General features: G+C 49.6%; 1 protein-coding gene across 5 annotated transcripts in view; it reads left to right on the forward strand.

Annotated features, from left to right (window-relative positions):
• Positions 1 to 14,632, forward strand: part of EYA3 (EYA transcriptional coactivator and phosphatase 3) — a gene marked incomplete at its 5' end in the record, with an annotated part of 38,420 nt that overhangs the window by 14,129 nt on the left and 9,659 nt on the right. For 2 of the 5 annotated variants that reach the window (XR_014617796.1, XM_084274162.1), the window contains 3 exons: positions 8,853 to 8,935; positions 10,379 to 10,559; positions 12,872 to 13,011. Coding sequence is in view for 4 of the 5 variants with exons in the window: in XM_084274162.1 (XP_084130288.1) it covers positions 8,853 to 8,935; positions 10,379 to 10,559; positions 12,872 to 13,011 (404 nt within the window). Of the gene's footprint in view, positions 1 to 4,842; positions 4,981 to 8,834; positions 8,936 to 10,378; positions 10,560 to 12,871; positions 13,012 to 14,632 lie in introns of all 5 variants that reach the window. The other 3 variants (XM_084274164.1, XM_084274165.1, XM_084274163.1) reach the window with 3 other exon arrangements.

The raw sequence follows: 14,632 nt of genomic DNA on the forward strand, positions 1-14,632 counted from the left end.
GTGGGTCAGCCAGTGAAAGATGCTGCCTGGTCTTTCCTTGTACTCTGGTGTGGGAAACCCCACCACTGTCTGTCCCTCCACATGTCTGAAGCTTTATAACTGATCAGTAAAAATGATGATTTGAACTTCTCTTCTCATTTTTAATGTTGCCCTGCTTGGTTTCTTACATAAACATTGCCAGCTTGAAGCTGGCAGAGCCTGTTCTGCCCCATAGCACTGAGCTCTGATGAGAGGGACAAGCACCCCAGCTCTGTGGGGACCCCAGCACTGAGTCACCTGCCTGTGTGACAGCTGTGGGTGTCTGCTGTGGGGGCTTGTGGTGGCACTGCACAGCCAGTGGGACAGAGCCTCTTGTGGGTTTGTCTGCTGTGCTAAAGTCTTAGGATCTCCAAGGGTAAAAGGATGATTTTTTTCCTTAGCTGGAGAAGTAGATGTCTGAATAAAACCAACATCATTTGTGGCTTTTGATAGCTACTGAGAGGGCAAGGACTTGCAGGTGTATTCCAAACCAATTGATTTGTCATGGTGTTTTTGAAAGAGGGTGGAGAAAAGATAATGAAACTGGGCTCAGTTTTGTTGGACATAAGTTCCATTACTAATTCTGTTTAAAATAATATGGCACAAATTCTTATGTTCTTATATATGTGAGAGGTCAATATGTAAAATTGACAAATTGACAAACTTTTTGGCATTTTTCTTCATAAATATACACCTGAGATTCTTGAAAAAGGAGTTTTCTTGTAGTTGAGGGATCCTTAGGAAGAAAATGATGGGTTTGCAGTACCTGGGACACAAGTGTTCAATCAAACAGTGCCCTGCATCAGTGCTGCAGCATGCTGCTCTGGTCACTGGCGTACCATAGAGCAGGAGCGCTGCAGGGCAGGGGCACGGGGCTGTTCCCTCAGCAGCTCGGGGCTCTTTGGGACAACAGGGACATTCAGGTGGCTGCAATAGGGACAGACATTCACCAGGCTGGGGAAGGGACTGGAGGGCAAATCCTCTGAGGAGCGGCTGAGGGAGCTGGGGGTGTTCAGCCTGGCGAAGAGGAGGCTGAGGGGAGACCTTCTCCCCACCTGCCCTGCCCTGCCAGGAGGGTGCAGGGAGGTGGGCGATGTTCTCTTCAGCCAGGGGACAGGAGATGGGACAAGGGGCAATGGGCTCAAGCTGTGCCAGGGCAGGGGCAGAGCAGATGTGAGGGCAAAGTTCTTCCCTGGCAGAGTTGTGGGGCTGTGGCACAGGCTGCCCAGGGAGGGGCTGAGTCACCTTCCCTGGGTGTGTTTAACAGAGGGGAGATGAGGTGCTCAGGGATGTGGTTTAGCTTAGGATGGGAATGGTTGGACTTGATCTTAAAGGGCTTTTCCAACCCTGTGATTCTGTGATTGAGGTGGCTGCTTGTGTTTGGTGCTTCTGTGTTCCTAGCTCAGCCCCTGCCAGTGAAGTTCCAGTCCAACTGACGTTTGTCTCAGAGATCTGTAAAAACAACCAGCACTCCCCACCACATCACGGTGGTCTTGGGATTTCTGGTGGGCAGGGACCTAGCACAGTCTCTTGCATGTCCTGGGGAGACAAAGGTCTCTCTGCCTGTTGTGTTTTCTGAGCTCCCTTAATTCCTCCAGCTGAGTTTTCCCTGGAAAACTGAACCATTCAGGAGAAGTTGTGTGTCCATCCCCAAGGCTTCAGCCGCCAGTGCAGATTTGTCTGCTGTCTTTCTGAACTCAGTTCCTTGTCTCTCTGTCCAATTGGAGTGTTGGTGTCACACAGTCTGTTCCCTACAAGCTGTGCTGGATCCCATGTGATGGTTGCTGGATGTGCTTCTCCCTCCTGTGCCTTCAGGGCCTTGCTGTGCTGCTTGGTACAGCTGAAGAGTGGCTGGGGGTCACCTTTCCATCCACCTTACTGGGTACTTAGTGCTGGTTCAGGGTGGGCAGTGAGCTGAGGCTGCCTTGTGTCTTCTTAGGTTTTGCATTTGGTTTTGGCTTTTCTTCTTAAAGGCAAACATGTCAAATGCTGCTTTGAAGTGTTAGGCCAGGAGCTTTAAAAAGGTGTTTTAGACTGACTTCTCAAATATTTTGGGGGAAGGAAGATGTAGGGCAATTTGGTGGTGGCTTGTGTGTGTTTGATGGTTTGCTGGTGGTAGTATTGGCAGCTGTATTTGGGTGAGGAGGGTGTTTAAACTGTAGGTTTTGGAATTTGGGGTGCTGAGCTGTGCAGAGTTGTACTCTGAATATGGCAGGAGAAGTTCTTTTGAAGCCCTCAGCAAGAGATCAGCATTTTCTGTTGACTTCATTGGAACCTTTGTCTGTTCAGCATCCTTTGAAATGTGACCAGTTACTGAAGTGTCTTGGTGTGAACTGTGAGGTCTGTTAGTAAATGCCTGAAATTTCATTCTGAATCTTAAGGAAGATGTTAAAAGGCATATTTCAAGTAGTGGAAATCATACCAGAGTGGTACCTGCTCAGTCATGCAGAGAAGATGGACCTTGCATGGTGTAATGCTCAGGTGGAGGGGAGAAGACTGAACATGCAGCAATGGGGAAGAAATTCTACGGATTGTTTCTGCTCACAAAATCTCCATGGGACAGGTGAGGACTTGGCCAGCTTAGTCAGGTGTTATCCCAGTGTCAAAGAGCCTGTTCCAGGGGGTTGTGAGCTTCTCTGTGGTGGGTTTGTTTCTGTGTCAGAAGAAGGCTCCATGGATTGTCTAACTGGAGCCCAGCAGACGTGGGTTTGGTATGAAATTCCAGCAAGCTGAGGAACACAAGCATGGTCTGGAGATCCCTCAGGTCAGGTGGCTCCTTTCAGAGGAGGGATGACCTTTGCATGTGCCCAGTTGTCACCTCTCCTTGTGCTGTAACATCTTTGGGATGTATTTGGTGCATCATTCTGTGTGAGACATCCCTGTGGTCTGGAGAGCTTTCACTGGGAATGCCTTAAAATTAGAGTAGCAGACACAGCCTGCAGATGTGTGGCTGTAGCTTGGTGTTAGAGACACTGTGGGTGTGATGGCTTACATTAGCTCAGGAGAAGCCTACAATGATGGGATGCCCTGCATGGGGCCTTTCCACACACACCTGTCCTGTGATGTTGTTCTGCCCAGCTGTGGTGCTGCTGTTGGACACGGAAGGGTCTCCTTCCCCCTCACCCAGCTTCCTCTCTGTTACCATCAAGGCTGTGCTGGCTTATAAACTCCTCTGTCAGGCAGAACAGGAGTGGCACCAGGCCAAGAGGGATGCAGAACATGTCTGGCTGAGAGGTGACAGGGATGGTCATGGGAAGCAGGGCCTGAAAGGTGCCTTGTCCCACCTCTTGAGCCAGCCAGCCCTTGTGTGCCTGTGTCTAACCTGGTGTTACACCCCTCATGGGACACTTAGCCTACAGCATTCACAGCTGGTTCCTGTGTCATCAGCACGGTTGTCAGGCACTTCTGTATCATCTGTGACCATCTCACTCTGTCCCTGTCTGCTCCTTGTCCATCTGTCAAGAGCTGCTTGGTGTCCCTTCTGAAAACCACTTGAAGGCTGTGGCACTCCCAGACTAAACCAATACAGCTACTCCCACTCTTCTCAGAGGGTCTGTTTCCCACCTACTGTATCCTGGAGTTCCTGTGATACATCTGCAGTCTCTCTCCAAGCAGTCTTTCCCTCTTGCTCATTAATTAACATGGTTCTAGAAGGTTAAAGTAACCAAGACCCAACTTGGGAGTCAAAGAATCAAAACCTGGCTGTGTCTGTACAGATAGGTGAAGGTCTGAGTTTGACACAGAGGTGACTCTGAGATGGGGTGTGTAAATAAACCAAAGGCTGTTGCAGAATTTCCTCTGATAAAACTCCAGCCCAGAGTGAGCTCCTGGGACTTGCTGCTCTTGCCCAGTTCTGCAGTCTCCGGTGGCCCATCCTGCTAGAGCAGGTGAAAGGCTGCAGGTGGCTTTTGCAGCCTTGGTACAAGTTTTTTGGGGGTTTAGGAAGGAGGGTGGTCTCTCTGCTGGTCCTGAACTTTGTGTCTACCTCCAAATGTCCTTTGTCCCTCTCCTTTGCACATTCCTGCTTGATTTTAAGTAGATCCCTGTGAGCCATTCCTGCTTTCTAACCAAGGCCAGGGAGAAGTGCCTTTGGCTGTAAGTCTGGAAACAGTTAAACAAAAGCTTGAAGAGCCCTAAAGAACCAGTCCTGAGCTGAGGTGCTTCAGTCAGATGCTCTTTACACCCCATGAGTGCAGGAGACAAGACGTGAGCTGAAACCACACTGCTTGTGTGTGCCCTGGACAGATGAGTTGCAATCCCTGTGCTGTGTCAGTGCTCTGCAGGTGTTGTTCCCAATGCCACCCAGGGTGGCAGGAAACCTTGGGGGTTCCCCCCTCCTTCCCTTTTTTCCTTGGAGGTCTGTGTTCACTGTTAATCTATGAAAATGACTGACTCATGGTGTGTTTTCAAACACTCCCCCAAGCCCAGTGAAGTGTTGACCTTAAGAGATGCCAGTGTCAGCCTTGCTGACTTGTCTATCAGCTGAGGACATGTGTGGTGTGTGACTCAGCCCACAGGCATCACAGGGCTCAGCAGCTGCTCCTGGCAGTGAATCTTCCTGTGATGCAACAGATTTTTAGTTGAAAGCTTTGGAAATCAGTCTTGTTGGTGCTTTTAATTTTCTCTTTTTCAGCCAGTTTTGTCAGCAGCTCTAATCCATGCACAGCCTGACAGGCAGCACTTAACTATTGCAGGAATTAAGCATTTTCCATGTGTGATTTGTGACTTGCTTTTGTGATGAGCAAAAACCTTAAACCTGAGGAAGCAGCATGCTCTTTGGTCCCAGCATATTTGTTTGTAACTGGTCCAATTTATCTGATTCAGGTGCACTGTGGCCAGGTATGAAATCTGAAAGTGGTTTAATTCAGACTCCATCTACAAGTCAGCACAGTATTCTTACCTGCACTACAGGGTTAACCACAAACCAGCCCAGCCCAGCACATTATTCTTATTCCATTGAAGGTAACTTGGCATGGTTTTTATCTGCATCTCTCTCCACCTTATTGAGTCCATATACCACAAATAGAGAGGCCTGCACGTTTGCTCTTGGTTTGTGCATGCTTCTTTATGCTTTGCCTCTTTTCTCTTTGTGTGTGTGTATGTGTTTGGTTTTGTATTTGCTACGTAGCTCTGTAGGCACCAGGCTGGCTTGTTGGTGCCATGCTGATGGACTTCACAGGGTGAGGAGCAAAGGGGAAGGGGAGAGGAGACTAAATGTTGGATTCCTGCATGCCTTTACTGGGAATGTTCTTGCAGCCCAAGCCCTTTGTTGGTGGTTTGCAGCTTGATGTCAGGAAATATGCTGACTGACATTGGGTTTGTAAAGAAATTGTTCTTAATTACTTCTGGAGGTAGATGGCTCCTACGTTACACACACAGAGAGGCTGGTAGAGCTCCTGTAAGTGAATTTCTCAACTACCCTACAAAGAGACCAATTCTATTTCTTGTGTGATGCTTTCATGGAATGTTTGAGGGACTTCAGGAGATCCTTAGCTCAGCCTTCTGCTCAAAAGAGAGCTGGCACTGAATTCAAACCCAGGTTGTGTCTCAAAACCCTCCGTGGATGGAGAGTCCAGTGCCTGATGGACATCATGGCCAGACTTGGCCAGGCTTTTTGTGCTTGAGGCCCCACATTGGATGCTGTATCCAGATGCCATCTAATGAGTGCCAGGTAAAACTGATTCCTAGCAGTAGCAGTGAGGGGGTTTTAGCACATCTCACTGGCAGGGGGGCCAGGCAGTGCATCATGGCCCTCGCTCAGCGCGTGGCACAGGGACACTGAACAGCCTGGTGTAATGTTTGCCTTGTAATTTACTTTCCACGTTCATACCATGAGCAGTACAGTGCTGGAAACACTCTCTGCCTTCAAGCAAAACCTCTCTAGGTGCTCCCCCTGGCAGGGCAACAGTGTGTGACATACCAGCTTTAATCACTGAGGTCAGGAATGAGGATGCATGACCTGTGCCTGGACCATGTACCATGGTGAGCACACAGATCCCTGGGGGTTGGTGAGGTGACACAGCACTGTCAGGCCTTGCTCTGCAGAAGGATTTCCCACTGTTGGATCCATGCTGCTGTGACAGTGTGTGGTTTGAGGAGAGGTTCCTGCAGGCTGCTTTCTGAATGGTGAAAAAGACACCTGAATGTTGTGGAAGTGCTGCTGCTGCTGCTTAGAAAAACATCTTGCACACTGCCAGGAAACTTCCTTCTCTGCATCAAATTAGTAAGCTGAGTGGTCAGGTCAGTACTTGGACTGGGGCAAAGGAGGTGATGGGAGGCAGGAGCTGGAAGGCTGGACAAAGTCACTGTGGCAGTAACCCCTGGAAAAGCCATGTTTTCTCTCCAGTCAGGGTAGCAGGCAGTGGTGTGGTGCTGCGGGCCCACCAGAGGGGTGTTGTGGTGCATGGATGTGGTGTAGTCAGCAGATGCCAGACTGAAGTCATGTGATATCTGGACCCTGATAAATGGTCAGATGTATGTAGTGACTGAGAGTTTGGGGTTTTACTCACCCAAGCTATGGCCATGGTGGTACATCACAGATGTGCTTGGAAGCACTGGGAGCTGCGTAGGGAGGGATGGAAGCTCCTTGCCTCACTTCTGGCTTCCCTCAGCACACAGACCAGAGTGAAACATCCTGGCAAACCACTGAAGCAAAACTCAATGGGGTGAATAAGGCAGGGGAGGTGGGGGTCTGAGCATGGAGTCTGGAAGTGGGGGAGACAGAGGAGATGGACACGGCAGCTTCAAGGCAGTGCTTGTGTTTGCTGGTCTTTCAAACCTGACACCACAAAGTTGTCCTTTTTGGCACACTGGCACCAAATATTTTTGCATAGTTTTGCCCCATGCACAGGCAAAAGGGACTGACCCACAGTGCAGAAAGAGCTGGTCAGGCTGGAGCTGGAGCTGTCTGTGAAGGTCTGTAACACCCTGAAGCTCTATAGTTTAAAGACAACACTTCATGTGTAACACTGTAGATAAAAGGCAATGAAGAAAGAAGTGTTGGAAGGAGACCAGAGTTAAGATAAATGATGAAGTTCACTTGAGGGAATCTGTGTTTTTACCAATTGAAATCTCTTTTATCTGATTTCTTAACTTCTGTTGCCCATCTGAGTGGAGAAGTACCTCTTCAGAGCACTGCAGGTGGAAGATGCTCTCTGCCTGCTTTCTGTGATAATCTTGAGAGAAGTGGCACAGTAATCTGTCTCCTAGGTAGTTCATCTCCCTCAGCTTCATGGCAGGGTTGTTCTGTGCTAGAAAGGAGCTTTTCTGGAGATCCTCCCTTGGCAGTGCCCTGAAAAGTGACGTGTTGTGTAGGTGTTGACAGCCGTGACGCTTCTGTGACGTGTTGGGTTGGAAGGAGTTCATTTGGAAACTAAGCCCTGTTCCTTAGCAGTTCCTTGTGAGGAGTATGTGTGCCTTGTACCTTACAGCTCTACTTCTAGTAGCTGCTGCTGTAGGTACTCGAGGACCTTCCTTGCCAGGGTTGCAGTTCAGCCACCTTTCCTCTTCCTAACCCTGTGCCCCTGAAATTCTGCCCGTCTGTTTTTGAGCACTGCTGCTCCCAGCTGTGAGGGGATTCCCAGGAGCTCCTTACTGACCTTGGTTTCTGCCTCTGCAGAGATGCCCCACATCACATTTCTCACCTCTTGTAAATACTCTGTATTCCTGCACCTCTTTTAAGATGCATTTCTTTGTTTTCATCTCTTTTGAGGCTATTTTGGGTCCATTTCTCTTTGCAGGAGCTGTTCACCAGGTGGTATCTTTGCTTGCCATAACACAGTGTACGTTAAGAGCTGGGGTCTGTTTCCCTGGGGGAGAGGCTGAAGCCTGCAGAAGGTTGAGCTCCTTGGCCCTGGGGTGAATCCCTTGCAGAAGGGGAGGGCTTTTCTCAGCATGGTGGAATAAGCAGCACTGTAGATTTCTACAAGTCTTCTCATAAGCATCTAGAAGTGATTTTTGGGTCTATTTGTGTGCAGAGAAAGAAGGTTTAGCAAAAGGAAGTATTTCTTGGTGGCACCTGGTTTAGTACATCCTGAGTTTGTTCAGGCTGGTTTCAGTCTTTGCTCTGACTGACACCTGAGGGTCCCGAAGCCCCTTGTGACAGAATGTTCAACAGAGCAGCTGAGAAACCACAGCACATGCTCAAGGGCTGGTGTGCCCAGGTGGTCCTCTAACAGCCTCTTCTGTGCTCTGGAAGGACTGAGTGCAGTGACATGAAAGCTATTAGACATCTGACCATTCACACTGACACCCACGTGGCTCTATTGTCCTACGAGCTGTTCATCCAAACCCAGTTGCAGTCTCACAGGGGCATGGGAGATACTTTTACTTTCTCCAGTAAGAAGAACCCTTTTTATACTATCTGACACATTTTTACTGTTTTCTTAATTTTTTAAACCTAAGTAGGCTAAATACACTCAGTCCAGTGCAGAGACTGTTTTAACCAGAGCTGAGTTGAACACATACCCATTCTACTGATTCATCCTGATTCATTTTCAACTGCTACTAATTGAACATCAGAATGTGATTGTTGTCCTCTCAAAACTTTTTGTAATGATGTGAAAGCATTTTAATTGTACTCCAGTTGTTCAGCTGGCACAGAGGGGAAAGGCTTCTGAACCATTTGGTAGTGGTGTTGTTAAAGGGGTGCTAGTTCTCCTTCCCTGGCAGCACAGCTGAAAGGTAACTGGTCTCAAAATACACCCAGGCAGTTGGGAGGAGAGCACAAAGGCTTTCACATAAGCCTAGGAAGTACTTGTTTCACAGCTTGGATTGGTTTTGTCTCTTGTGCTTTTCTAGAAGCATTTTTAATGCAGCAATTCTTAATTTTCCAGCATCGACTACCAATGCCAGTCCAGTCTCCACATCCTCAACTGTTGTCAATATCTCCACATCAGCAGTAGCCAGCATCTCACAGGTAAAACTTCTTCCTGTTATGTTTGCAGCATCTCCTTTGACTTTGTGTCACACACACATTGCTCAAACTCTCAGAGAAAGGCCAGATATTTGCATCTTTCACATGGAGCCCAGTGAGAGGGCAGAATGGCTCATGCTGCCTCTCTGTCTGTGACACTTTTTCCTTTGCAACAAACTCATTTCATCTGTTCAGAGCTGTTTCCTTGTCTGCTGATTGTGTGGGGAATCTTAAACAGGGGTCTGGGATCTCTGTGGGAGACACAGTGGAAAAGAAACAAATTTTGAGAACCAAACGTACTGGGAGGACCACGGGTGGGTGGTTCTTGAGTCCCTTTGTTCTCCCTCAGCAAGGAAAAGAAAACACATTGCACACAAGGAAAGCAAAGCAAATAGCTGCCATGGGCAGGTTTAGGCTGGGTGTCAGGAAGAGGTTCTGTGCTGAGAGGGGGGTCAGGCATTGGCACAGGCTCCCCAGGGAAGGGGTCCCAGCCCCGAGCTGGGCTGAGGTCAGGAAGCATCTGGATGATGTGCTCAGTGCAGCTCTGACTGGGCTGGGCTGTGTGGAGACAGGAGCTGGACTGATGGTGCTGATGGGTCCCTCCCAGCTCAGAAGATTCTGTGATTCTATGAACCAGTGAAGCAGGAGATGTGTTCTGACTGTGCTAGAATAAAATAAACTCCAAGAGCCCTGCAGCTAACCCAGAGTGAGTCCAGAGAAGGGCAACCAGGCTGGGGAAGGGGCTGGAGGGCAAATCCTCTGAGGAGCAGCTGAGGGAGCTGGGGGTGTTCAGCCTGGAGAAGAGGAGGCTGAGGGGAGACCTTCTCCCCACCTCCCCTGCCCTGCCAGGAGGGTGCAGAGAGGTGGGCGATGGTCTCTTCAGCCAGGGGACAGGAGATGGGACAAGGGGCAAAGGGCTCAAGCTGTGCCAGGGCAGGGGCAGAGCAGATGGGAGGGAAAAGTTCTTCCCTGGCAGAGTTGTGGGGCTGTGGCACAGGCTGGCCAGGGAGGGGCTGAGTCCCCAGCCCTGGGTGTGTTTAAAAAAAGGGTTGATGAGGTGCTCAGGGATACGGTTTAGCTCTTAGAAAGCAAAATGCAAGGTAACCCCACAGATTCCAGGGCACAGGGTGGGGGGCTGATGCCTTGGCATCCACTTGACGCTCCCCTGACACTGACACATCCTTCATCATGAATTCATTCTTGAAGGAGCTGGTGACAGAGGAGCAGCCCTGTGCTTTCTGGCCTCCTGTCTGCAGGACAGATTTCTGGCCTGTGCTGGGGCCATGCTGGGTTTGGGGATGTTACTTCTGCAGAAAGAATTAGCATAGAGCTGGCCTGTGCTCTTGAGGGGTCTGTCTCTGGCAGGCAGACACTAGCAGAAAAGTCACCCTTAAATAGAGTGTCTCCTGCAAGGAGTGTCCCATCCTAACGAGTGCTTTCCTCCAGCAGGAGTATCCTACGTACACCATCCTTGGCCAAAGCCAGTACCAGACCTGTTACCCAGGCTTTGGAGTTGTAACACCAGCAGACAACAACGCAGAGGGTACTGTGCTGGCAACAACCACGTACCCAGCTGAGAAACCAAACGCCATGGTGCCTACGCGGAAGGTGCAGAGACACTCCTCTGGTAAGGGCTGGCTCTTCAGGGGGGCTGCAAACACCTGTGACAGACAGGGGGAAATGGGGAAAAGCTTTTCCCCAAAGGTAATTACAGCACCTCTGTGTGCTGGCCTGGTCTGGCCTGGCCTGGGCAAGACATTTGCCTTCTGTTGCACACTGGTCACACTGGTGCGTGGAGTATTATGGTGGGCCAGCCAAACTGATGTATTGGCAGTCTTCTGCTGCTGTGATTCAGGAGACTCTGCCTGTGGTTTGAATGCCCCCAGGGAGGCAATTCCAGGGCTGACTGGAAGTGTGAAATGGTGCCTGGCCTCCAGCCAGGGCTAAACCACCACATATGGGAAATCCCTTCAGTCAGCTCAGGGCAGCTGTCGCAGCTCCCTCACCTCCCAGGTTCTGGTCCACCCCCAGTGCTCTTGCTGGCAGAGTGTGGAAGGGAGAAAGCATTGTTCTTCTTGACTCAGGGACCCAGCACTGCACACAATATTCCAGGTGAGGCCTCAGCAGGGCAGAGCAGAGGAGCAGGAGAACCTCCCTCAGCCAACTGGCCACACTTTTCTTGATAGACCCCAGATGCCGTTGGCTTTCTTGGTCCCAGGGCACGTTGCTGGCTTATGGTCAACCTGTTGTCCACCAGGACTCCCAGGCCTTTTTCCATAGACCTGCTTTCCAGCAGGTCACCCCTAACCTGTTCTGGTGCCTGGGGTTATTCCTCCCTGGGTGCAGAACCATACACTTGCCCATGTTGAATTTCCAAGGTGGCTCTCCCTTGGAGATTGGCTGGGCATCATCAGCCTGCCTGTGGGAGGTGGTGAGGGATTGTCTGTGCTATGCTTTGCCTTCTCCATCTTCCCATGGCCATCAGTAGTACTTGAGCTCTGCAAAGCCCTCAACTTCATTCAGGCAACCCAGAAGCAGGGATGGGTGGCTTTTGGTGAGCAAAGCATACCAACTGATGGGCCTGAACCTGGGGCAGTTCCAGACCTCTCTCACCTTCACCTGTTGGGCTGCTACAGACAGGGGATGACAGACACCATGCTGTGATGTTGTAAGTCAGAAAGCATGGTGCTTCAGCACTTCCCCTCCTTCAGGAAGCAGTTGCTCTCTAGTTGAGATGAGCAACAGCAGTTTACCCAGCAGAAGCCATTCTTATTAGATGTAACCCTAAGGAACTGACCTGTCATTTCAAGGCACTGCAGCTGTTAATGTTTTCAGCACTATTTGCTTAGCTCAGGAGTTCTGCAGGTTCAATACTTTGCATACATTTTCATAGGAATTGCAGTGTCTCATGGTCAAGACCCAGAATGGATTCAAGCTCTTTAAAGTCCCCCAAGCTCTCTGCCTTCCTGCTACAGTTCTGGTTCTGTTTCTGGAGTGGTTAGGCAGACACCTGGCATGTTAACTCTTCTGCCTGAACTGTTAACAAAGGATTCAGGGGTGTAAGATTCTGCACATCAAACTAGGAGTTTTCTTTCTTTATTTTTAGATTTTTTGGTTATGGTTATGGTGAGACAGCACCTTTCTGCTTCAGCTGGGCAGCCACTACTCTTTCCCTGGGAAGGGGATTCTTACCAGTAGCAGAGTAGGCTCTGTAATGTATCCTCAGGATGCCTGCCAGGTCTGGATCTCTGGAGATAAGATCATCCCTGTTACTCTGTATGAATTCTTGGATGGGCCAGTGGAGCTGTAGTCCAGATACATCCACTTCCCAGTTCAGGCACTGTGATTTGTGTGTGATTAACACACTCCTGGGGACTCCAGCACTGAGTATTCTGTAACCATCAGTCAGATGCCCATAGGGATGAGTAGTGTATGTGGAGGTGAAGATGGCACATGTTGTGTGGTGTTGCTTGACACTAAAGGTGTTTGACTAGTCCAGGAAATCTGGGAGGGAGGGAGGGAGAGGCATCGTTAAATGCTTGCTTTTGTGTGCTCATTCCAGACTGGAGGGTTTCTGATGGTCTCTCAAGAAGTATTTAAAAAAACAATTGAGTAATAAAGTAGTGCCAGACCCATGAGACATCTGAGGGGTCACCAAACCAGTCTGAGTCTGTGGCTACAGGCCTTAGGATGGGGGGTGCTGCCCCAGCTCTGTACCCAGCGGGATGCAGTGAGTAGCTCAGTCCTGGAATGAATTGAGGCAACAGAGCTGAAGTGATGGGAAAACAAATCATGGTTTATGTTCTAGTAAGGGGTCAACTGCATCAATAAAGCAAGATAATGTCTTGCCTTTTGCAAAGGAGGCTTGTGGCCAAATGCTGTAAGCATTTGGTGTTTGAGATGTGAGAGGGTGAGAGCTGTGTCATTTCTTTATTCTAGGAGATGCATCCACAAGTCCCTCATTATCAAAAGCAACAGCAAGTAAAGAGTTAGATGAGCAGGCAAGAAAAAACATCCCTGGGAAGAACAGGGGGAAGAGGAAAGCAGATACCTCCTCCTCTCAGGACAGTGAACTGGAAGTAAGTAGTAATCTTGTTTTCTACAAGTAGCACTGCAGAAGAGTGTGGTAGTCAAAGTCCTCCTGTCTGTCTTTCCTCCCATCTCCATGGAAATGCATGGGGTCATTAGGTTGGAAGGGACCTGTAAAGCCCATCTATTCCCACCCCCTGTAATGACCAGGGACATCTTCAACCAGATCAGGCTGCTCAGAGCCCAGTCCAACCTGACCTTGAATGTCTCCAGGGATGGGGCATCTACCACCTCTCTGGGCACCCTGTGCCAGGGTCTCACCACCCACAGCATAAAAAAATTTCTCCCTTACATCTACCCCTTTTAGTTTCAAACCATTACCCCTTGTCCTGTCCTGCTGTAAAAAACTGTCCCCTTCTTTCTTACAAGCCCCCTTCAGGGACTGGAAGGGGCTCTAAGGTCTCCCCAGAGCCTTCCCTTCTCCAGGCTGAACTTCCGAACTGACTCAGCCTGTCTCTAGAGCAAAGCTGCTCCAACCCTTGGATCATCTCCATGGCCTTCTCTGGACTCATTTCAACAGTTCCACTTCCATCCTGTACTGAAAGATAATTTGGGAAACTCTGTGTTACCTGAGACCTGACCTCTTCAGCAGCCCTTTGACAAGCATCACTTAAATGCATCTTGGAATCATAGTGACATCAATGGAGGAGACATCTGGACGTCTCTAGTACAGCCTCCTGCTCAGAGCAGGGCTGACCCAGCACTAGAACCTTGGTTCTGCCTAGCAGAGCCTGGAGAACCCCCAAGGTTCACCTGTCTAGTGCTCTGTCCCAGGACTCCTGTGTCTACCTGGGGCAAGGGGTTTCCCATCTCCAGATGGAATCTCCCAAGCTGCAAATTTCCCCTTCTTTTTCCATGGCAATTTTCTGTCCCCCACTACTGAGAAGAATGTCTCTGTTACCTTTGCAGTCCCCTTTCAGTTAGTTGAGGTCTGTGATTAGATCCCACTTGCCCTCCTCTTGTCAGACACAACCTACCACAGCTCCCTCAGCCTCCCCCTAGGCTGCTGGCTGCACTCTAGATTCCTCAAATCCCTCTGGAACTGGGGATGCAGCCTGGGGTGACCTTCCCAGTGCCAAGTAGGGTGAGACAGCACCTTTCTCCTTCAGCTGGGCCCTGGGGATTCTCCAGCACGCAGTTCACCTTGCCCACGGGGAGGGCGCTGCTGGCCCGCGTGGTGCTGATGCCCTGTACTCCCCAGCTCCTCTCAGTCTGGAACAAACTGAGCTCTTATCTTGCCCCACACACAGAATCTGCAGTTGTTAAACTTCGTTGGCCCAGTTCTCAACGTTATCAGAGTCCTTCTGCACCAAAACCCTGCTGATCCTCCTGGCATCCAGTGCCCCATGTGTCATAAGAAAGGTGGCTGATAAACACCAAGGCCATTTGCTCTCCAGATCACACAGGCTGCCCTGGCAGGGCTCCAGAGCTCATTAGCATGCTTTAAGTTTTGGCTTTTGTAACAATAAAAGCAAGAGAAGTATTTGAAGTAGCCCCACAAGAAAGCTTTACTCTGAGCATGCAGTTACACTCTAGCAGGACATAAACTCCACCACATTAAACTTAAAGAGTTAATTAACTCCACCACTTAAACATTAATCACATCTTCAG

This window comes from Gallinula chloropus (assembly GCF_964237585.1).
Source record: "Gallinula chloropus genome assembly, chromosome: 22".
In the NCBI taxonomy this organism is placed as follows: Eukaryota; Metazoa; Chordata; class Aves; order Gruiformes; family Rallidae; genus Gallinula; species Gallinula chloropus.